This window comes from Dendropsophus ebraccatus, chromosome 8, assembly GCF_027789765.1.
Source record: "Dendropsophus ebraccatus isolate aDenEbr1 chromosome 8, aDenEbr1.pat, whole genome shotgun sequence".
Taxonomy (NCBI): domain Eukaryota; kingdom Metazoa; phylum Chordata; class Amphibia; order Anura; family Hylidae; genus Dendropsophus; species Dendropsophus ebraccatus.
The window spans coordinates 92,176,258-92,195,225 of record NC_091461.1 but is presented as its reverse complement, the minus strand read 5'-3'; the positions used below and the strand labels follow the sequence as shown (position 1 = coordinate 92,195,225).

Sequence of the window (18,968 nt, the reverse complement as noted above, 5' to 3'; positions counted from 1 at the left end):
TGAATCTGCAGCATCAATCCGCTGTGATACGGTGCATGTGAAGCTACACTTATGGTAGTTTCTAGTCCACAAAATTTCTCACATCCTCTCAAGATGGATGATGAATTTGTCCGTTTTTTTGCAATGCACTTTTTTTTTACATGTGGTTTGTAGAAATTTTGTGACTTTCTAAAAAGCCACATAAAATAAACTAAGCTAGAAAAACCATGTCCCTTTAATACCAAAGCCACCTGCCTTTGGCAGAGGATGTGTAAAAGTCACTAAAACACAAAAAAAGTCACACTTTTGAGCAAAATGAGGCTTGTGCAAGAATTACAACTTATCTATGTAGGAAAACTGGCATACGGTCTTGATCAATTGTCCTCAATATCTCTAAGATCCTCAGGTTTCAAGTGAATCCATCAGCTGAAATTCAGGTCCCACAATGCTGACACTGTTAGATAGTTGTTAGATAAAGAAGACACATGGTACCTTTCATATATCCGCCTGTTCTTCCAGAACATAGAAAATGCTTTTATTCCATAGTACAAAGAGATTTTCCAAAGCTCCTGAAGTGCTACAAGCTGTAATACTGCCTTGTTCCCCCTTCCATCCCTGACCCTGCACGATCGACAGCTGGAAGGTGAAGCCTGTCTGTCAATCAATCAGGGATTTCAGCACTCACCATAAGTATTGTACGGGACAGAAGCAGTTTGCTCTGTTTACTTTGTACGGGTATGTGAACACTACGTAATCCGCGCGGATACCTCCAGCAGATTCTGTGCGGGCTCCCACTTGAATTTCTGCCTGTCCCATTGGCTACATTCTATGCTCAGGCAGATTCCACCGTTCGTCCGAAGGAATTGACATGTCAATTGTTTGGGTAGACGGTGGAATCTGTCTGAGCATAGAAAGGAGCCTACAGGACAGTTGTAACTTCAAGTGGGAGCACTGGAAGTTATCCGCGTTGCTTCCGTAGTGTGAACATACCCTACTAGTATCGCTGTATTACTGCAGCTCGGTTCTCGTCCACTGCTCCAATCACTGATCGATGGCCCAGCCCATTAATCCTATCAGCCAGTTGTAACAGACCCTTCTTCAGGCACAGATTTTAATAACATCATCCAATTATTTATTTTATTCATTTATATAGTGCCAAGATATTGCAGTGCTGCACACGGATGGCCAACATTCACATTGCTCCCTGTCCTGTGCTATATAAATTCCTACACATGATTAAAGGAACATAATTTTTTTTTCTTGCGTTTCACTGTTTAAGGTTGAATTCACACACGGTACATTTGCTGAAAAAATGTCTGTGATTGAAAAGCAGTTCCATGTATCTAAATGGGTTTGTACCTGCCTGCAGCAAGCAGATAGATTTCTGCAGGTAAGAAGTTCTGCATTACATATGCCATGTGAATTCTCCCTAATTTCCTTGGAGAGAGGAGTTAAAAAATTCTATCATAACACCATTAAGAAATAGGTAACAAGTCTATGTGCGCGGGTAGTGTGAAGAAAGTAATAATTTTTGGATGAAATTATGGGGAGCCTTTATTATGTTTTTTTGCACCCATTTTTTGGAATAAGTTCTACTTATGAACCAGTATTAGGGTCAGTTCACACATAGGGGAATCACAGCGGATTTCATGCTGCGAGCTCGCAATGAAATCTGCTGCGATTCCTGTGCTGTCAGTTTGACTCGGATTACATACTCGCATGTCGTCCCCCTTAACCCACTGTGGCCTGGTGCATAATACTTTACCAGTCCCTGCTCCGGCTTGTTCTGTGGCTCTTGGCATCCCAGTCAGCCAATCAGTGGCTGCAGCAGGACAGCACACTGATTGGTTGAGCAGGATGTCAGGATGCCAGAAGCCACAGAACAAGCCAGAGCCCGGACTGGTGAAGTGCACTGGGCCGTTGCGGGATAAGAGGTGCTTACATACTTGCACTGGGATGAAAATTCCGCTGCGAGTATATAATCCTATTCAAAATGACAGTACGGAAGCACAGCGGATTTCGCTGGAAATCTGTTATGTGTGAACCAACCATAAGGCCCCGTTCTCACACACAGAGTTCTGCCCGGAATCTCAGCGCCAATTCCATACTGTTTTTTTTTATTTTAATCTGCCTGTTTTGAGTATTCAACCAAAAATTTGCATAATCTTAGATTTGCGCCAAATTTATCATTTGTGCAATTTTTTTTGCTTACAAAAACAAGTGCAGGCCTACGTCTGATCAGTAGCAGATTAATTTGTTTGCGCCATTTTTTTATGGATATTCTGCGATTATTTTTATTCACAAATTTATGAATGTGTTAAATTAGTTGTATTTGGCTGGGTAAAAAAACAAACGAACATAGAAAAATCGCACGTTTTAGACTCAGTAGTAAATGTCCCCCTATATCTTGCTTGCAGACTCACTCGCCTCACCAAGAGCGTTGGGATATATGTGAAGTTGTCGATGTTTAATGAGATGAGATTTCTGAGTGAAGCATCGTCCACATTCAGTGCAAGGAAAAGGCCTCTCGCCTGTGTGAGTCCTCTGATGTTTAGCAAGAGTCTCTTTGCGGGTGAAACCCTTACCACATACTGTACATGAAAAGAGTTCTTCACCGGTGTGGATTCTCTGGTGTATTAGAAGATTAGACTTACGTTTGAAATATTTCCCACAGTCAGGACAAGATAATGTATCTTGCCCGTTGTGAACCTCCTGATGCACATCAAGACTTGATTTCATTGTGAAACACTTCCCACATACCAAACAACTGAACGGCTTTTCTCCTGTGTGGACTCTCAGGTGTTGAACAAGTTTAGCTCTTTGGACAAAACCTTTTCCACATTCAGAACATGAATACGGATGATCACCAGTATGCACTTTTAGATGATTATCAAGATTTGACTTGTTTCTAAAATATTTCCCGCAATGAGAACAAAAAAATGGAAGCTCCCCCGTGTGGATTCTCTGGTGTTTGAGAAGTGCAGTTTTCTGAGTGAAACTTTTCCCACATTCTGAACATGAAAATGGCTGTTCGCCTGTGTGGATTCTCTGATGACTAATGAGGTTGGATTTTTTAGTAAAACATTTGCCACATTCTAAACAAGGAAACGGTTTCTCCCCTGTGTGGACAATCTGATGAGCATCGAGATTTGATTTAATTGTAAAACGTTTTCCACACACAGGACAAGGAAACGGCTTCTCCCCTGTGTGAGTCCTCTGGTGTAAAATGAGCTTAGCTTTCTGAGGAAAACATTTCCCACAATCTGGACAGGAAAAGGGCTTTTCTCCAGTGTGAATTAACTGGTGTCGGAGAAGGTGTGACTTTTGCTTAAATCTTTTCCCACATTCAGAGCAAGGATATAGTTTTTCACTATCAATATTATGTGTAATAATGTCCATAGAATCAGAAGGTCGATGGATTATGGCATGCTCCAAGGCGGAATACTGTCTGAAGTAATCATCTTCAGTGTCATGATATAGACTTGTGTGTTGTTCAGCGAGATCATCATGTTCACCTAAAGGAATTACATAAAAACATTAAAAATGGCAGCAAAAAAAAGACAAAACTTCTCCCCCTCACTTGTTTAAAGGACACCTGTCACCCCCCGTGCCGGGGTGACAGGCTCCGGACCCCCTGTTAGACCCCCCTATACTTACGTGATCCCGCCGGGTCCTGCTTCCTGAGTCGGCCGGGTCCCGGAGATATCAGCTCCCGAAGCCCGGCGCGCGCGCTGACAGCAGAGTCAGACGCCCATAGAGAATGAATGGGGAGTCCGATGCTCTGTCATTCTCTATGGGCATCGGACTCATCTCTCAGCGCGCGCGCCGGGCTTCGGGAGCTGATATCTCCGGGACCCGGCCGACTCAGGAAGCGGGACCCGGCGGAATCACGTAAGTATAGGGGGGTCTAACAGGGGGTCCGGAGCCTGTCACCCCGGCACGGGGGGTGACAGGTCCTCTTTAAGTCAGAAATGGGGAAGCTACGGCCCTTCAGCTGTTGCAAAACTGCAATTCCCATCATGCCTGGACAGCTTAAGGTTGTTCGGGCATGATGGGAGTTGTAGTTTTGTAACAGCTGGAAGGCCAAAGGTTCCCCATCCCTGGTTTAAGTTATAGTTTGGAGAAAAACCTACTGAACACTTGCTGAAGCATGTATGCGTGTGTTAAATATTAATTGCTTTGCTAGTTAACTAGTTTTTTTTTACCATTTAGTTCCATTTCAGGCAGTGCCTATGGGACCATGGTGTCACAGGAAACGGGAGATGCAGGACAGCAGTGGTGCTACAGCTGTGGAAACACTGGGATGAGTAAGTATAACTTTGTTATGTTTTCACCACCCTCTGCAGGTACAGATACATCAGAAGTGAAGTAATAGGTGGCAGGCTTAGGAGCCCTCTCTATATCTGGCGGGTACCAGCTGGATATTACAGCTGGCACTAACAGGCAGGAGTTCAGTCCAATCCCAGCAGTTTTGACCCCTAGATGCTGCTGTCAATTGCAACCCAGCATTTAAGCAGTTAGACAATAGGTGGTATTTCTCTTATGTCTCTGCCTGTCCTCTATAAGGGAACGTTCACACATGGCCATGTCAAACTCCAGCCGATCTCTGTGATGTTCACCCAGCCAGATGGCCCAGTGAACGTCACTTTTTCTTAATTAAAATGTGGGCATTCTGCTGTGCCCGCACTCCAATTAAACATAGCACACAATGGATGCCACCAAACATCTTCTGAATATTGTAGCTGTTATGACAGGACTTCTATTGCACAATGTAATAGGCAGGGTATAATAGGAGAACTGCAGTTTGACAGTAAACTGCAGTATATAGGTATTGCAGTTTATTGTAAAAATAAAAATGTCATCACGTAATGGCATGTTCAAACCACCGAGGGTGAGTGAAAATGTGTTTAAAAAATATAGATATTAATCCTTTTCCCAGTTATCAGTCAAGCTGAGCATTCATGCGTATGGGTAGGGGGGATCAGGATAGAGCACTGAGCCAACAGCTATTGAATGTGTATGGCTATGTTAAGGCTCTTCCAAACGGCTATGGAAATGTCTTAGAGAAAACTGTCGTGGTATATCTTCATGCTCCAAGGATCCTATATTACAGTCCCAATATTTACAAAGGCAAGATGGCAATCCTGCATTACCCAGACCATATGCTGTCCATATATATATCAGTATTGAATTTTTTGCTGCAATTAGTTTTAGCTCAGACTCACCTGTGTTTGTATCTGATGCAATTTCCTCCTCCTTCCATAGCAAATTTCCCCTTGCATATTCATCATCCTCATCTGTAGCTTCTACTTTAACAATAACCAAGTCTTTAGTCTAAAAAGACACAAGGGCAACAAGAAAAAGAACAATCCTAGAATAGTGTCTGCCTATGATATATACCACACCAGGATAAAGCTTGAAGTTGGAGCAGTATAATATGTGTTTCCAGCAGTCTGACGCTTGTGCACATAGGATAATGGTGTGTTTACACGTAACGATTATCAGGCGAATTTGCGCGATAACGATCTAAATTGAACGATAATCGTACGTGTAAACGCAGCGAACGATTAAACGACGAACGAGCAATCGTCCGTTTTGATCTTTCAACATGTCATAAAATCGTTGTTCGCAAAAAATTCTGCTTATCATCTGTTTGAAGGGGTTTGGTTTGGTCCTCCATGATCTTTTATTGATGGCTGATGGTTTATACTATAAATACCTCCATAAAGGAAACCTGTCAAGGAGGAAACACCCCCTCCTTGCAGCATAACATTATGACAGATATGCTGTTTTCAGCAGTCTGACACTTGTGCAGATATAATCAATAGTTCTAGGTTATAGATTTATACATTGTAAGCCCTCATGGGCAGGGTCCTCTTTCCCTAGGTATCAGTCTGCCATTTACCTTCATGTAATGTATTTTGATCTTGTATTTTTACTGTTTGTTACCCCTAGGGCTTGTATAGCGCTCTGGAATCAGGGGGCCTTTATAAATAAATAATATTAAAGGACAACTCCCGCGGGACCCCAAAAAAAAAAAAAAACACAGACACACACAGACACCATACTCACCATCTCTCCGGTGACGATCGCCACTCGATTCGCCCGCCGTCCGCCTCTCCGTCGCCGCCTTCCGCCATCCAGCGATGTCTCCAACTTCCGGGTCCAGGGGATGGAAAAGGCTGCCAGTGCGCTTGCGCACCGGCAGCCTTTTCATTGGCTGGAGCGCATCACATGGCTTCCAGCAAGCTCAGCCAATCAGGGCTGAGCAAGCTGGAAGCCATGTGATGCGCTCCAGCCAATGAAAAGGCTGCTGGTGCGCATGTGCACCAGCAGCCTTTTCATCCCCATTCACTTTGCATGAAGACGCCGAGGAGGAAGAGGACCCGGACCGCCCCTCGGCTCTGACGTCGTCGTCACCAGATGCCGCCCCGGAGAAGAGGACCGTGACGATGGTAATAGGTAATGTATAAATTCCTTAACTTCCGGGGTGGGGGGTCGGGGGTCCGAAAGTGGGGGAAGGGGGCCAGGCCGGGTATTTAACCACATTACAAAGTTATATAACTTTGTAATGTGTGTTAAATGAGCAAAAAAAAATTTTTGTGGGAGTTGTCCTTTAATAATAATTGTTCTGCAAAACATACATATTGAATCCAGCACCATGTGCAAGAGAAGAGTCCGCTGTATTCATTGTGCACTAAACTCTATCACAGGACTGCCTAATAAATAAATTGGACTCTGCAGTGTTGGGCAGGTACTGCAGGATTTAATGGATAAAACTAATGCTGCGTTTACACAGACAGATTTATCTGACAGATTTTGGAAGCCAAAGCCAGGAATGGATTTGAAAAGAGTATAGATCCCAGTCTTTCCTTTATGACCTGTTCTCTGTTTATAGTCTGTTCCTGGTTTGGGCTTCAAAGATCTGTCAGATAAATCTGTCTGTGTAAACGCACCATAATGGTGCGTTTACACGAAGCGCTAATTGGCCCGATCGTACGATTAACGATGTCGGAGTAACGATTTTTTTTTCATAACGATCAGCGTTTAGACGGTCCGATAAATCGTACGGAAAAATCGTTTTGCGATCGCGCGCCCGCAGCCCGGCCCGCCCGCCGCTCGCACCCCGGCCCCCCGCTCGCAGCCCGGCCTCTCGCTCATCCGCAGCCCCCTGCGCCGGCTCGATCGTCACCCCCGCCGCTCTCATCACCGCCGCTCCGGTCGCCCCCCCCCACCGCTGCCGCTCCGATCGCCGCTCCGGTCGCCACCCCCCGCCGCCGTCGTCGCTCCGATCGCCCCCGCCGGCCCGCGGTCAAACGTTATCTGCTCCGCGCAGCAGGTCTTCAGCCATCCCCGGCTCCGCTCTTCAGTGCACTGATTGGCTGAAGAGGGGAGCCGGGAATTTCAATCGCCTCCTCTTCAGCCAATCAGTGCTCCTCTTCAGCACTGATTGGCTGAAGAGGAGCCGTTTGAAATTCCCGGCTCCCCTCTTCAGCCAATCAGTGCTGCCTTGCATTGATTGGCTGAAGAGGAGCCGTTTGAAATTCCCGACTCCCCTCTTCAGCCAATCAGTGCTGCCGTGCATTGATTGGCTGAAGAGGGGAGTCGGGAATTTCAAACGGCTCCTCTTCAGCCAATCAGTGCTGAAGAGGAGCACTGATTGGCTGAAGAGGAGCCGTTTGAAATTCCCGGCTCACCTCTTCAGCCAATCAGTGCACTGAAGAGCGGAGTCGGGGGATGGCTGAAGACCTGCTGCGCGGAGCAGGGAACGTATGACCGTGGGCCAGCGGGGGGGGATCGGGACGGCGGGGGGATGGGGGGGTGGCGACCGGAGCGGCGGTGGCGGGTGGCGATCAGAGCGGCGGGGGTAGCGATCGGAGCGTCGGGTGGCGATCAGAGCGGCGGTGGTAGCGATCGGAGCGGCGGGGGTTTGGTGGTGATCGGAGCGGCAGGTGGTGATCAGAGCGGCGGCGCCGATGAGAGCGGCGGGGGTGGCGATCGAGCCGGCACAGGGGGCTGCGGATGAGCGGGGGGCCGGGCTGCGAACGGGGGGCCGGGCACGGGCGGGGCAGCGGGCGGCTGGACTATCGCGCGACGACTGTTTACACGAAACGATCTGCGAATTTTTTGCGAACGACGATTTGATGACATGTTGAAAGATCAAAACGGACGATTGCTCGTTCGTCATTTGATCGTTCGCTGCGTTTACACGTATGATTATCGTTCGATTTCGATCGTTATCACGCAAATTCGCCCGATAATCGTTACGTGTAAACGCACAATTAGAGGGGTATATACATTTTTTTTATATAGATATATATTTTATATATATATATATATATATATATATATATCTATAGCTGGAGAAGGGGTTAAACTATAAAAACAAGTCATACTGACCTACCTCAGTAGTTCCCACAACTTCTGTTCTAGCATCCTTTGGTCGCCCCTCTTCACCGCTTGGTGCTAGTTCTGAGAAAGGACCTGCCTACTAATGGCCGAGGTGGTGTCCTGTCTCAGTAATTGACTGGCTGCATGTCAGATCCAACATCTTGGCTAAGAAACAGCAACAGGCGAGGAGCAAGGGATGGAATGACATTGTATTGGAGGCTGTGGCACAACCAGGTAGGCGAGTATGACCTGTTTTTTTTTTTATAGTGAAATACCCTTGTAATTGTAAGGGGACTTGTAAGGGTCTTGACAACAGATTGTAAGATTTAGAACAGTTGTTTGATAGAACTAGAGTAGATTCTAAACTCTCAGCACCATCTACCTGATGATCCTGTAAGACGTCATCACTTTCATCTGGACTATCCCAGGAATGAGGACTTGAGCACCCCTCTGGTGTATTTCTATTACTGAAGTCATCTGTAGGAAATATACACACAAATGCTGAACACCTCTCCAACCAAATTCTCTCTAACATACTCTGTTTTCAAGGGACTTTAGTAAATATATGTGGAAGGGATTATCCACTAAGGGGAAAAGCAATACCTTTCCTTGCACTCTGAGCTTCACTTCCGCCTTCCTGTCATCTTAAAAACGTTACTTCCAAGACTGGAGTGGGGTGGATACCATGCTGTTACATGTGATTGAAACCACCAGCAGCAATGTGCAGTCACTGTCATCGCATATGGGTGTGCTTTCCCAGTGATCATGATGTGGCAGTTGTGCCTCCCCCCCAATTCTCCACATAATTCAGGGTCTCTGAGGTGGATATGCCATATATGTCATTAGGAAAACTCCTTTCACTTTAGTTTTTGCATATGTGTTATTACTCAACAAAGCTGACAAGATTTTATTGTTAAAGAAGCAGTTCACAAAAAAATATTATTGCCCCCCCCCCCCCCAGTAGCCGCTGGCACGTATACTTACCGCAGCTGATTGGTGTCTCGCAGCGTGGCTTAGTTTCGGTCCCACGGCGCCGTTCAAATCCGATGCACGCTCACATCCACCTTTGCTGTGACTTCTCTTCTCAGTCCTGTGATTATACGCCGGAAGTCTCTCGCTTCCATGCATTCTCTATGGAAGCACGTGACTTCCGGCGTTCAATTACAAGACAGAGAAGAGGAGTCACTGCAGAAGCTAAAGTGAGCGTGCACCGGATTTGAATGGCGCAGCGGGACCGGAACGAAGCCGCGCTGCGGGACACCGATCAGCTGCGGTGAGTATACGTGCCATTCGCTACCGGTAGGGGGGGGGGGGAATAATATTTTTTGTGAACTGCTTCTTTAAGTATTCAGAAACACAAAACACAACTACAAGTATCTAATATTGTGGGGGACAGTTTAAAGACATGCAGGTAATGGGGTCTGTTATTAGCTAGGGGTCCATTAGCTTAGAACATAGAGGGGTCCATAGAGCTTAGAACTCATGGCCCTCCAGCTGTTGCAAAACTACAATTCCAATCATGCCGTCAGCTTTGGATGTCCAGTCATGATGGGAGTAGTAATTTTGCAACAGCTGGAGGGCTGCAAGTTTGACCCCAGTGGCACTAGCTCCCCTAGACACTACAGAGTGGTTCTCAGGCTTGTGTTCACCTAGAACTCTTTAGGAAGACCATTCAAAGAGACTCTTTCAAGATCAGTACCTTTGCCTATATCTATAAGCTTTTCCTCCTCTTTTAATTCCTGGATGACCATTGTACAGACCTCATCTTCTTCCTCCATTGCTTCATGTTTAATGTCAGCCAGGATCTCACTATGACGGTCCTCCATTATCCCAGTGTTTTAGAACAGTTCGGCTCTGTCTCTGTAAGTTATAGATATAGATAGATATATATATATCAGTGAAAAGACTGTGATTAAGCCCTGGAACCTAAAAGTGAATCTATTAACAGGTTAGACGATCCTTCCTCAGGGACCCTCCGCTACCCTCCTCCCCTAGCTGCCCCTATCCCCACCTCCCTTCCCTCCCTCTCCCTCCCCAGCTGTTCAGTCTGTGTCTTCAGAATGTTTAATTATTATATGGTGCTCCTGATTAGGGGGTCTCTCCTTACTGGGACTCTACCTAGCAGCTCCTGGAGGACACAGTCACCCACACACCTTCTTGGGTTATGTATTCCCGTGCACTGCCGTACTGCATTTTGAGTATGGCGTTCTCATCAGTAAGGGCAGGGCTCCATGTCCTTGTTGGGCGTATTGTTCCCCTCTCTTCACTTTCTTGCTTCTGTCACTACCCTTTTCCTCTATTAAAGTCCCCATACTGGTCTTCTCATATTGGACCTGACTGGCCCGGATTGTGTCTTCTGGCCTGTTCTTCTTCGTCTCCCCATAGTACGATACGTAGGTTCTTGGTCGGCAGTCTTTTAGACTTCCACTCTCCCTACTGTTAGGGGTTTTTGCAGCCTGTCTTTTCCCCCTCCTTTCGCTAACGCCTAGCTCTCGTCTCTCTTTCCCTCCCTACCCCCCTACTCCTTCTCCCTTTCCAGCTCTCTCCGCCTCTCTTCTCTCTCTCCCTTTTCCCACTCCCCTTTTCTCCTCTTCTTAAGATAGCTCCTCACTGAGACATGTCTTCGGTACTGTGTTTATCTATCAACGCACAAGGTCTGAATGTCCCGGAGAAGCGTACCACTTTGCTACGTCTTTTATGGGCGAAAAGGGCCTCGGTGGTCTTCATCCAGGAAACCCATTTCCGCGCAGACCAGGTGCAGAGGATATTAGATCGTAACTTCCCGGAAGCATATCATTGTTGCTCCCCTGACTCTAAAACCAAGGGGGTATCGCTTCTGTTTGCCCGCTCGGCCTCATGGGAGTTTCTGGATCAGAGGTCGGACTCTGAGGGAAGGTTTCTCTTAGTGAAAGGGAAAATGGCGGGCACTCTGTGCACCTTTGGCACGGCATATTTTCCCAACGTAGGTCAACCGGCTTTCTTGGAGAGATGCCTCTCAGAGGTGGAAGACTTCTTAGAAGGTATGATTGTTCTCGGGGGCGACTTCAACATGGTTCTTGACCCTCTTCTTGACTTTTCTTCCGGTCACTCTTCTCTTTCCTTCTCTTCTCTGCGACGGGCAAAACAAACTCTTCACTCCTATCAACTCATGGACGCCTGGCGGCTTCTCCACCCCCGAGACAAGGACTACACCTTTTTCTCACACCCACATAAAGTATACTCTCGTATTGATTATTTCCTGGTTTCCCACACACACTTAGACCATGTGAACGCGGCCTCTATCGACCCGATTTCGTTCTCGGACCATGCAGTAGTCTCCCTTTCCCTGCAGTTTGCCCCTCCTCAGCCTAGGACATGGCGTTGGCGTCTGAACGAGACCCTGCTTAGGGACCAAGGGGTCCTTGCTAAAATTCGTTCCGACCTGGCCAGCTACTTTTCCTCCATTGTCACCCCTGACTCGTCTCCCCTTGTGGTGTGGGAAGCGCATAAATGTTTCATAAGAGGCACATTTGTCAAACTGGCGTCCTGTCTTAAGGAAAGGTCGGCCAAGATTGTAGCACTGATTGCGCAGATTGCAAACCTTGATAGGCAACATAAACGAACCCTCGCTCTGGCCACTGGGGAGGAGCTAGCGGCCTTGCGTGGCAAGCTTCGAGACCTTACATTTGCGGATGCCAATGCCTCTTTGGCACGCTGTCGCCGTCATTACTATGAGTTCGGCAATAAACCGGGCAAGACCCTAGCTCGAGCCCTGCGTTCGCAAAGAGCCCGTTCGTTCATTCCCCACGTTATGTCGCCCTCAGGCTCCAAACTGACTCTCACCTCTCAGATTGCTGACTCCTTCCGGGAGTATTATGTCAATCTCTATGATCTGTCGCCTGCCTCCTCCTCGATCCGGCGTCCCTCCCCTCCGCTGTTGCCTCCTATCTTACAGACTCTGGCCTTCCGGTCTTGCCTGAGGAGAGTGTGTCGACGCTTGAAGCCCCCATTACGACTACTGAATGGGAGTGGACGCCCGTCGGGTAAGGCCCCTGGGCCAGACGGGTTCACTCTGCCCTACTACAAAACTTTCGGCCCTCTACTCCGAGACCACTTTCTTTCCGCCTTCAATTCTGTTTCCACTGGCTCCACTCTCCCTGCCGACACTTTACGTGCCCATATATCGGTCATCCCTAAAGATGGTAAAGACCCCTCACAATGTCAAAATTATAGCCCCATCTCCCTCCTGAACCTTGACCTTAAACTCTTCTCCAAAATCTTAGCAGCTCGTCTCAGCCCTCTTTTGCAAACCATTATACACCCGGACCAGGTGGGATTCATGCCCCTGCGGGAGGCTCGGGACAATACCATCAGAGCCATTAATATGGCCCATTATGCCCGTGCCTCGGCTCTCCCTGCTATGTTCCTGTCCACAGACACGGAGAAGGCCTTTGACCGAGTGGGCTGGCCTTTCCTTTTTGCCACTCTCCGGCATATCGGCCTTGGTCCGCGAATGCTGGAATGGATTGGCTCCTTATATTCCCACCCCTCGGCCCAGGTCTCGGTCAACGGCCGTCTCGCTGTGTCATTCCCTATCTCCAATGGAACGCGTCAGGGCTGCCCTCTTTCCCCTCCTATCTTCATCCTCACGCTGGAACCCTTTCTTCGGCACGTGAGGAAAAGCTTGAACATCTCCGGGGTTCGAGTGGGGTCAGTGGACCACAGGGTTGCCGCTTACGCGGATGACCTTTTATTCTTCCTTACCCAACCTTCTGTCTCTCTCCCCAATCTCCTCTCGGAATTTTCACGCTACCAGGCCCTCTCTAATTATAAAATTAACCTTCAAAAATCCGAGGCTCTCAACATCTCTCTCTCTCCTTCTATAGTGGCTTCTCTTGAGACATCTTTCCCTTTTCGCTGGTCCCGTTCCTCTCTTCAATATTTGGGGGTCCAGCTTACACCGTCCGCCTCGGATATATTTAAAGCCAATTTCCCGCCTATGCTTAAAACAGTCGAGAAAGATCTGCTTCGGTGGCACAAAGGCACCTTTTCTTGGTTTGGCCGATGCTCAATCTTTAAAATGAATATCCTGCCTCGTCTGCTGTACCTCTTTCAGGCCCTTCCTGTTGCGGTACCCATGTCATACTTTAGGCAGCTCACCTCGCTCCTCACTAAATTTATATGGAGCATAAGCAACCCCGGATAAGGAAAGATGTCTTGTGCCGACCCAAGTCACAAGGGGGTTTAGGCCTCCCTAACCTCCACCAATATTACGTGGCAGCCCATTTGTCTAAAGTCTTGGACTGGCACTGTCACGCCTCCACAAAGTTGTGGGTGAACCTAGAAGTGGCACTTGCGCCGCTACCTTTGATAGCGCCCGTCTCGTAAGATCTCATCCTACCATTGCCCCGACGCTCCGTGTCTGTCATAAACATCTTTCCTCTGGCTTTCTGGCTCCTCACCCGTCCCCCCTGTTCCCCATATTGGGCAATCCGGCCTTCCTTCCGGGGATGGAAGACCCTGTTTTCCGCACGTGGTTCAGAACAGGTGACTTTCGTGCCCGCTCCTTTTTGCGAGGCTCGGCGTGGCCATCTCTTACGGACCTTAATGACATATTGGACCCCGCCCCCTTGGGATTCTGGAGGTCTCTGCAGCTTCACCACTTTATGCTTACCCTCCCAATGCCGACCTGCTTTGCCCGGGCGTGTACCCAATTCGAATCTCTTTGCCTGAGCTCTGGCCCCCATAGACACACTCTTTCTCTACTGTATGCCATATTGGGTTCCCCCTGGAGCGACCTCCCCCTTCCTTCCTCGCTGCCTGGGAAGAGGACTTGAATACCTCTTTCTCCGCGGCGCAAGTGGATCGGGTGTTTACATGCACGCACTCCTCGTCGATCGCCTTGCGTCTTCAGGAAGCCGGGTATAAGCTACTCTCTCAATGGTACCGGGTCCCTACCCGCTTGCATCGGATCTTTCCTGAAGTGTCCCTCCAGTGTTGGAGGGGCTGCGGTGGAGAGGGATCCCTTTTACATATTTTTTGGAGCTGTCCCAAAATAACTCCCTTCTGGAGGGAAGTGTGGCGTATTACCTTCACCTTCACTGACCGCCAGCTCCCTTTCTCTCCTGCGCTGTTCCTCCTGCATCTGTCGGACATCCCACTCAGGAGCTACCGTCTTTCAGTTCTCCGACACCTGATTAATGCTGCCCGGGCCTGTATTCCCGCTCTGTGGCGCCAACATACCTCACCCAGTCTCTCCATGTGGGTCCGGAAAGTAGAAGAGATCAAACGCATGGAGGACCTCACTGCCCAACTGCACGATCGGAATTCCCGATTCTATCGGACATGGTTTTACTGGGATCAGTTCACCGATACCGCCGAATACAGATCCTTACTAGCTCAGTGAGGAGCTATCTATTCCCCCACCCCTCCCCTGCACTCTCTCTACTCTCTTCCCTTCTTCCCCCTCTCTTTTTCTCCTCTCTTCATCCTCCCCCCTGGTCTCGTGTTGAGCGCTAGCTCACTCCCTACCCTTACTGATGGCAAACGCTGGCATTGTATAGGAGCCGTGGTTTGTCTGGTTCGGCCCGTTTTCCCGGTCATGGGCCTATATATGTTTGTATTTCTGCTGTTTTCAGTTGTATGAGTGCTTTGGTGCCCGTAAGGCTGCCAGATGTTCTTTGTCTCTTTTTACTGTAAATTGTGAAAACTGAATAAAATTTAGAATTAAAAAAAAAAACAAAAACAGTTTAGACGATCCTAACCTGCTGATAGATTATAACAGGGCGGGGGTAGTGAGGATGACCAAATTGATGTATGGTCATCCTTACTGTCCCCTGCCCTAGTGTAATCTATCTGCAGGTTAGGAGCCCTTAATGGTGCGTTCACACCTACAGTATCTGCAGCTGATTTTCTGCAGCATATTTCATTTAAATAACTCAACACAGCATCAAATCTGCTGCAGATCCTGTAGGTGTGAACGCACCCTAAGGGTGCGTTCACACCTACAGGATCTGTAGCAGATCTGCAGCAGATTTGATGCTGTGTTCAGTTATTTAAATGAAATCTGCTCCAGAAAATCTGCTGCAGATCCTGTAGGTGTGAACGCACCATAAAGGAGTATTCTAACTTAAAAGTAACTTGCCACAAGAAAGGGGACAAGTAAGAGATTGTAGGGGGTCACACCTCTATACCCTCTGGCGATCTTCATATCCACCCAGCTCCTTTGTTTTAAACAGAGCCGCGGATACTTCACATGACCCGCGGCTCTATTCATTCACTATGGAGCTGCTGGAAAAAAAACAAATGCTGTACTCTGCTTTCTCTGGTGGCTCCATTCATTCTCTATGGAGCCATCGCACAGAGCCCAGTGCAGCACCACTCGGCTCTTTCCGGTGGCAAAATAGAAAATGAATAGCATAGCTTTATTAAAAACAAAGGAGTCGGGGGCCGATATGTAAATCGCTGGGTTTATAGCGGTTAGACCCCCGCAATCTCTTACTTGTCGCCTATCTTATGATAGGGGACAAGTTAGTTTTAGGCTGGAATACCCCTTTAACTTGCCGATTCCCTTTAAGATAGAGATGGGGCGAGCGAGGGAGGGAAGGGGGGAGTTGGGTTTAGGGACAGGGGTAATTTTTGTATTGCTTTGGTATTACTTCAAGCTTTTTCTTTGCCTGTCCAAGCATGATGGGAGTTGTAGTTCTGAAACAAAAGCAACCCCCATCGCTGCTTTAAGGGAACCCTTTACAATTGTTAACAAGGTAGTGTTTTTTTTTATTACAGACTTTTAAGTGGGTATATATATATATATATATATATATATATATATATATATATATATATTTCAGAACTGTAAAGGCTTGGATACACTACAGTTTTAAGTTGTCCACTACACATCAGCATCCCGCCAAGCTCGGTTAACCTAGCAATTTAAACCCGCAGTGCGAACGAGCCCTAACAATGTAATGAGAATAAAGGTGATGGTGGATCACAAGACCAATGATCTGCCCTATGGGCAATGACTTGTACCCCTAATTATTCCCTTAGAAAAGGGGTAGGGCACCTTGGCTCTCCAGCTGCTTCAGAACTACAACTCCCATCGTGTATGGACAGCCAATGCTAAAGCTTTGGCTGCCCAGGCATGATGGGAGTTGTAGTTTTGCTCTATAAGATATAAAACATGTAGGCTGAGGTAACCAAAGCTAAGGACCAGTGTCCCTAGGCAACAGGTGAGGGGGCGGAGCTGCACAGGACATGACTTTTGGGGGGAGGAGCCTGTGATACGAACCCTGCGGAGGATGGGCCTGTGACCGAAGAACCGGCATCTGCAGCTGGGCCGTCACGTGACCGGGCGGCGGGGTCACGTAGGGAGCAGACGGGAGGTGACCGACTGCGGGTGATGGACCCGGGACAGTCTCATCAGACGAGCAATGAGCACAAGACAAACTCCCGTTCCTTCCTGCTTCTGTGCGCTGCCCCACACACTCTCTTTTCGGCGCATCTTCTAGCATCACTTCCGCCGTTTGAAGCGCAAACAGGAAGTTTCCCGCTCACAGCTGCGGCGAAGGGCTGAGCACGACATCGTCACAGACATCGGGTCACCGGGCGGCTGGTGTTCCCTACAACCTGTGAGGGTTACCGGGTAGATGCCTCATGGCCCCGCTGTGCTCTGCGGTGTGTGTGAATCCTCTCCTGTGTACCGGCACTCCTACTCTATGGGGGGGTACAGCCATAGTGCCTCATGTACCAGCGCTGCAGCCTATTGGCAGGAACAGCCGCCATGTCTCCTCTCACTGAGGTCCTGTGGGCCTGTTGTATGGCCTAATGGCTCCACTCATTTTACTAAATAATGCAAAAACTGAAAGAAAAAAAGAGAAAAAAACCCAATTATGTTGCCATTTTTTTTTTACATGAATGGATAGGTGCCAGTGCTGTGTTGGTTTTTTTTTTTTTTTTGAACCACCACTTGGATCCCGCGTGCAGCGCCGGACTATTCCCGGGCACCGGCCCGGCCTGAAGCACTGGGAGCGGACCTGGCGGCCTGCAGTGTGACAATCTCCCTTCTGTAATGCACCGTGTCACAGAGGGGGGGGGGGGGGATTAGGGGGGAGAGGGGGGGGGGGGGTTGTCACACTGGGGCTCGGCAGGCCTGTTCCCAAAGCTGATCCTGGCACCGGTCTGTTCATGTAAAAAAACTTAAAGCGATGTACCTAGTGGCTGAGCGTGCTGGAATCCATGTGATGCGCTCCAGCCACTGAAATTCATTGTGGGAAATTCAGGCTACAATTGTCACCAGAGAGAGATTGAGTATGAAGTGTGTGTGTTTTCTTTTGTTTTCTTCATCCTGCAGCGTGACATTAACTCTTTAATCGCCGCGGTGTTTAAGTGTAAGTGGCAGGGGGAGTCGCAATCATTAAAACGGACCACCGGAGGTCTCTCACCTGCCTTCGCGCGGTCCGATCGGCGATCTTTTCTCTGAGCCGAGCGCCGATAACTGATCAATGCTATGCCTATTGGTGCGTTTACACGAAACGATAATTGGTCCGATTAACGATGTTGGAGTAACGATTTTTTTTCATAACTATTAGCGTTTAGACGGTACGATATATCGTACGGAAAAATCGTTTTGCGATCGCGCGCCTGCAGCCTGGCCCGCTCGCAGCCCGGCCCCCCGCTCATCCGCAACTCCCTGTGCTGGCTCAATCGCCACCCCCGCCGCTCCGGTCGCTACTGTCGCTTCGATCACCATCCCCAAAACGAGCAATGTCTCGTTCGTCGTTTGATCGTTCGCTGCGTTTATACGTACGATTATCGTTTGAATTCGATCGTTATCGCGCAAATTTGCACGATAATCGTTACGTGTAAACGCACCATATGGCATAGCAATGATCAGTGAGGAAAAGTCCCAAAGGGACTTAATGTATAAAAAAAAAAGGTAAAATCACTAATACACCCCCAAACCCCTCCCCCAATAAAAGTTTAAATCACCCTCCTTTCCCATTATATAAATAAAACATATATAATATAAATAAATATATAATATACCGTAGCGTGCTTAATTGTCCGATCTATTAAAATATAAAAAGGGGTCATCGCAAACTGTGAACAACGTACACGAAAAGAGCACACAGCACGCTGTATTCTCTACCTGTAACACCACACAGCACGCTGTATTCCCTACCTGTAACACCACACAGCACACTGTATTCTCTACCTGTAACACCACACAGCACGCCGTATTCTCTACCTGTAACACCACACAGCGCTGTATTCTCTACCTGTAATACCACACAGCACACTGTATTCTCTACCTGTAACACCACACAGCACGCTGTATTCTCTACCTGTAACACCACATAGCACACTATTCTCTACCTGTAACACCACATAGCACACTATTCTCTACCTGTAACACCACACAGCGCTGTATTCTCTACCTGTAACACCACACAGCACGTTGTATTCTCTACCTGTAACACCACACAGCACGCTGTATTCTCTACCTGTAACACCACACAGCACGCTGTATTCTCTACCTGTAACACCACACAGCATGCTGTATTCTCTACCTGTAACACCAGACAGTGCTGTATTCTGTATTCTCTACATGTTCATTC

At 48.0% G+C, this 18,968-nt stretch overlaps 1 protein-coding gene across 1 annotated transcript; it reads right to left on the bottom strand.

Annotated features, from left to right (window-relative positions):
• Positions 1-1,088: 1,088 nt before the first annotated feature.
• Positions 1,089-16,997, bottom strand: LOC138799591 (gastrula zinc finger protein XlCGF26.1-like). Its single transcript, XM_069981010.1, has 5 exons — positions 16,640-16,997; positions 10,070-10,230; positions 8,753-8,847; positions 5,205-5,313; positions 1,089-3,494 (listed from the first exon to the last, which is right to left on the bottom strand). The coding sequence occupies exons 2-5, from the start codon at positions 10,194-10,196 to the stop codon at positions 2,380-2,382; spliced, it is 1,446 nt and encodes a 481-aa protein (XP_069837111.1). The 5' UTR covers positions 10,197-10,230; positions 16,640-16,997; the 3' UTR covers positions 1,089-2,379.
• Positions 16,998-18,968: the final 1,971 nt, after the last annotated feature.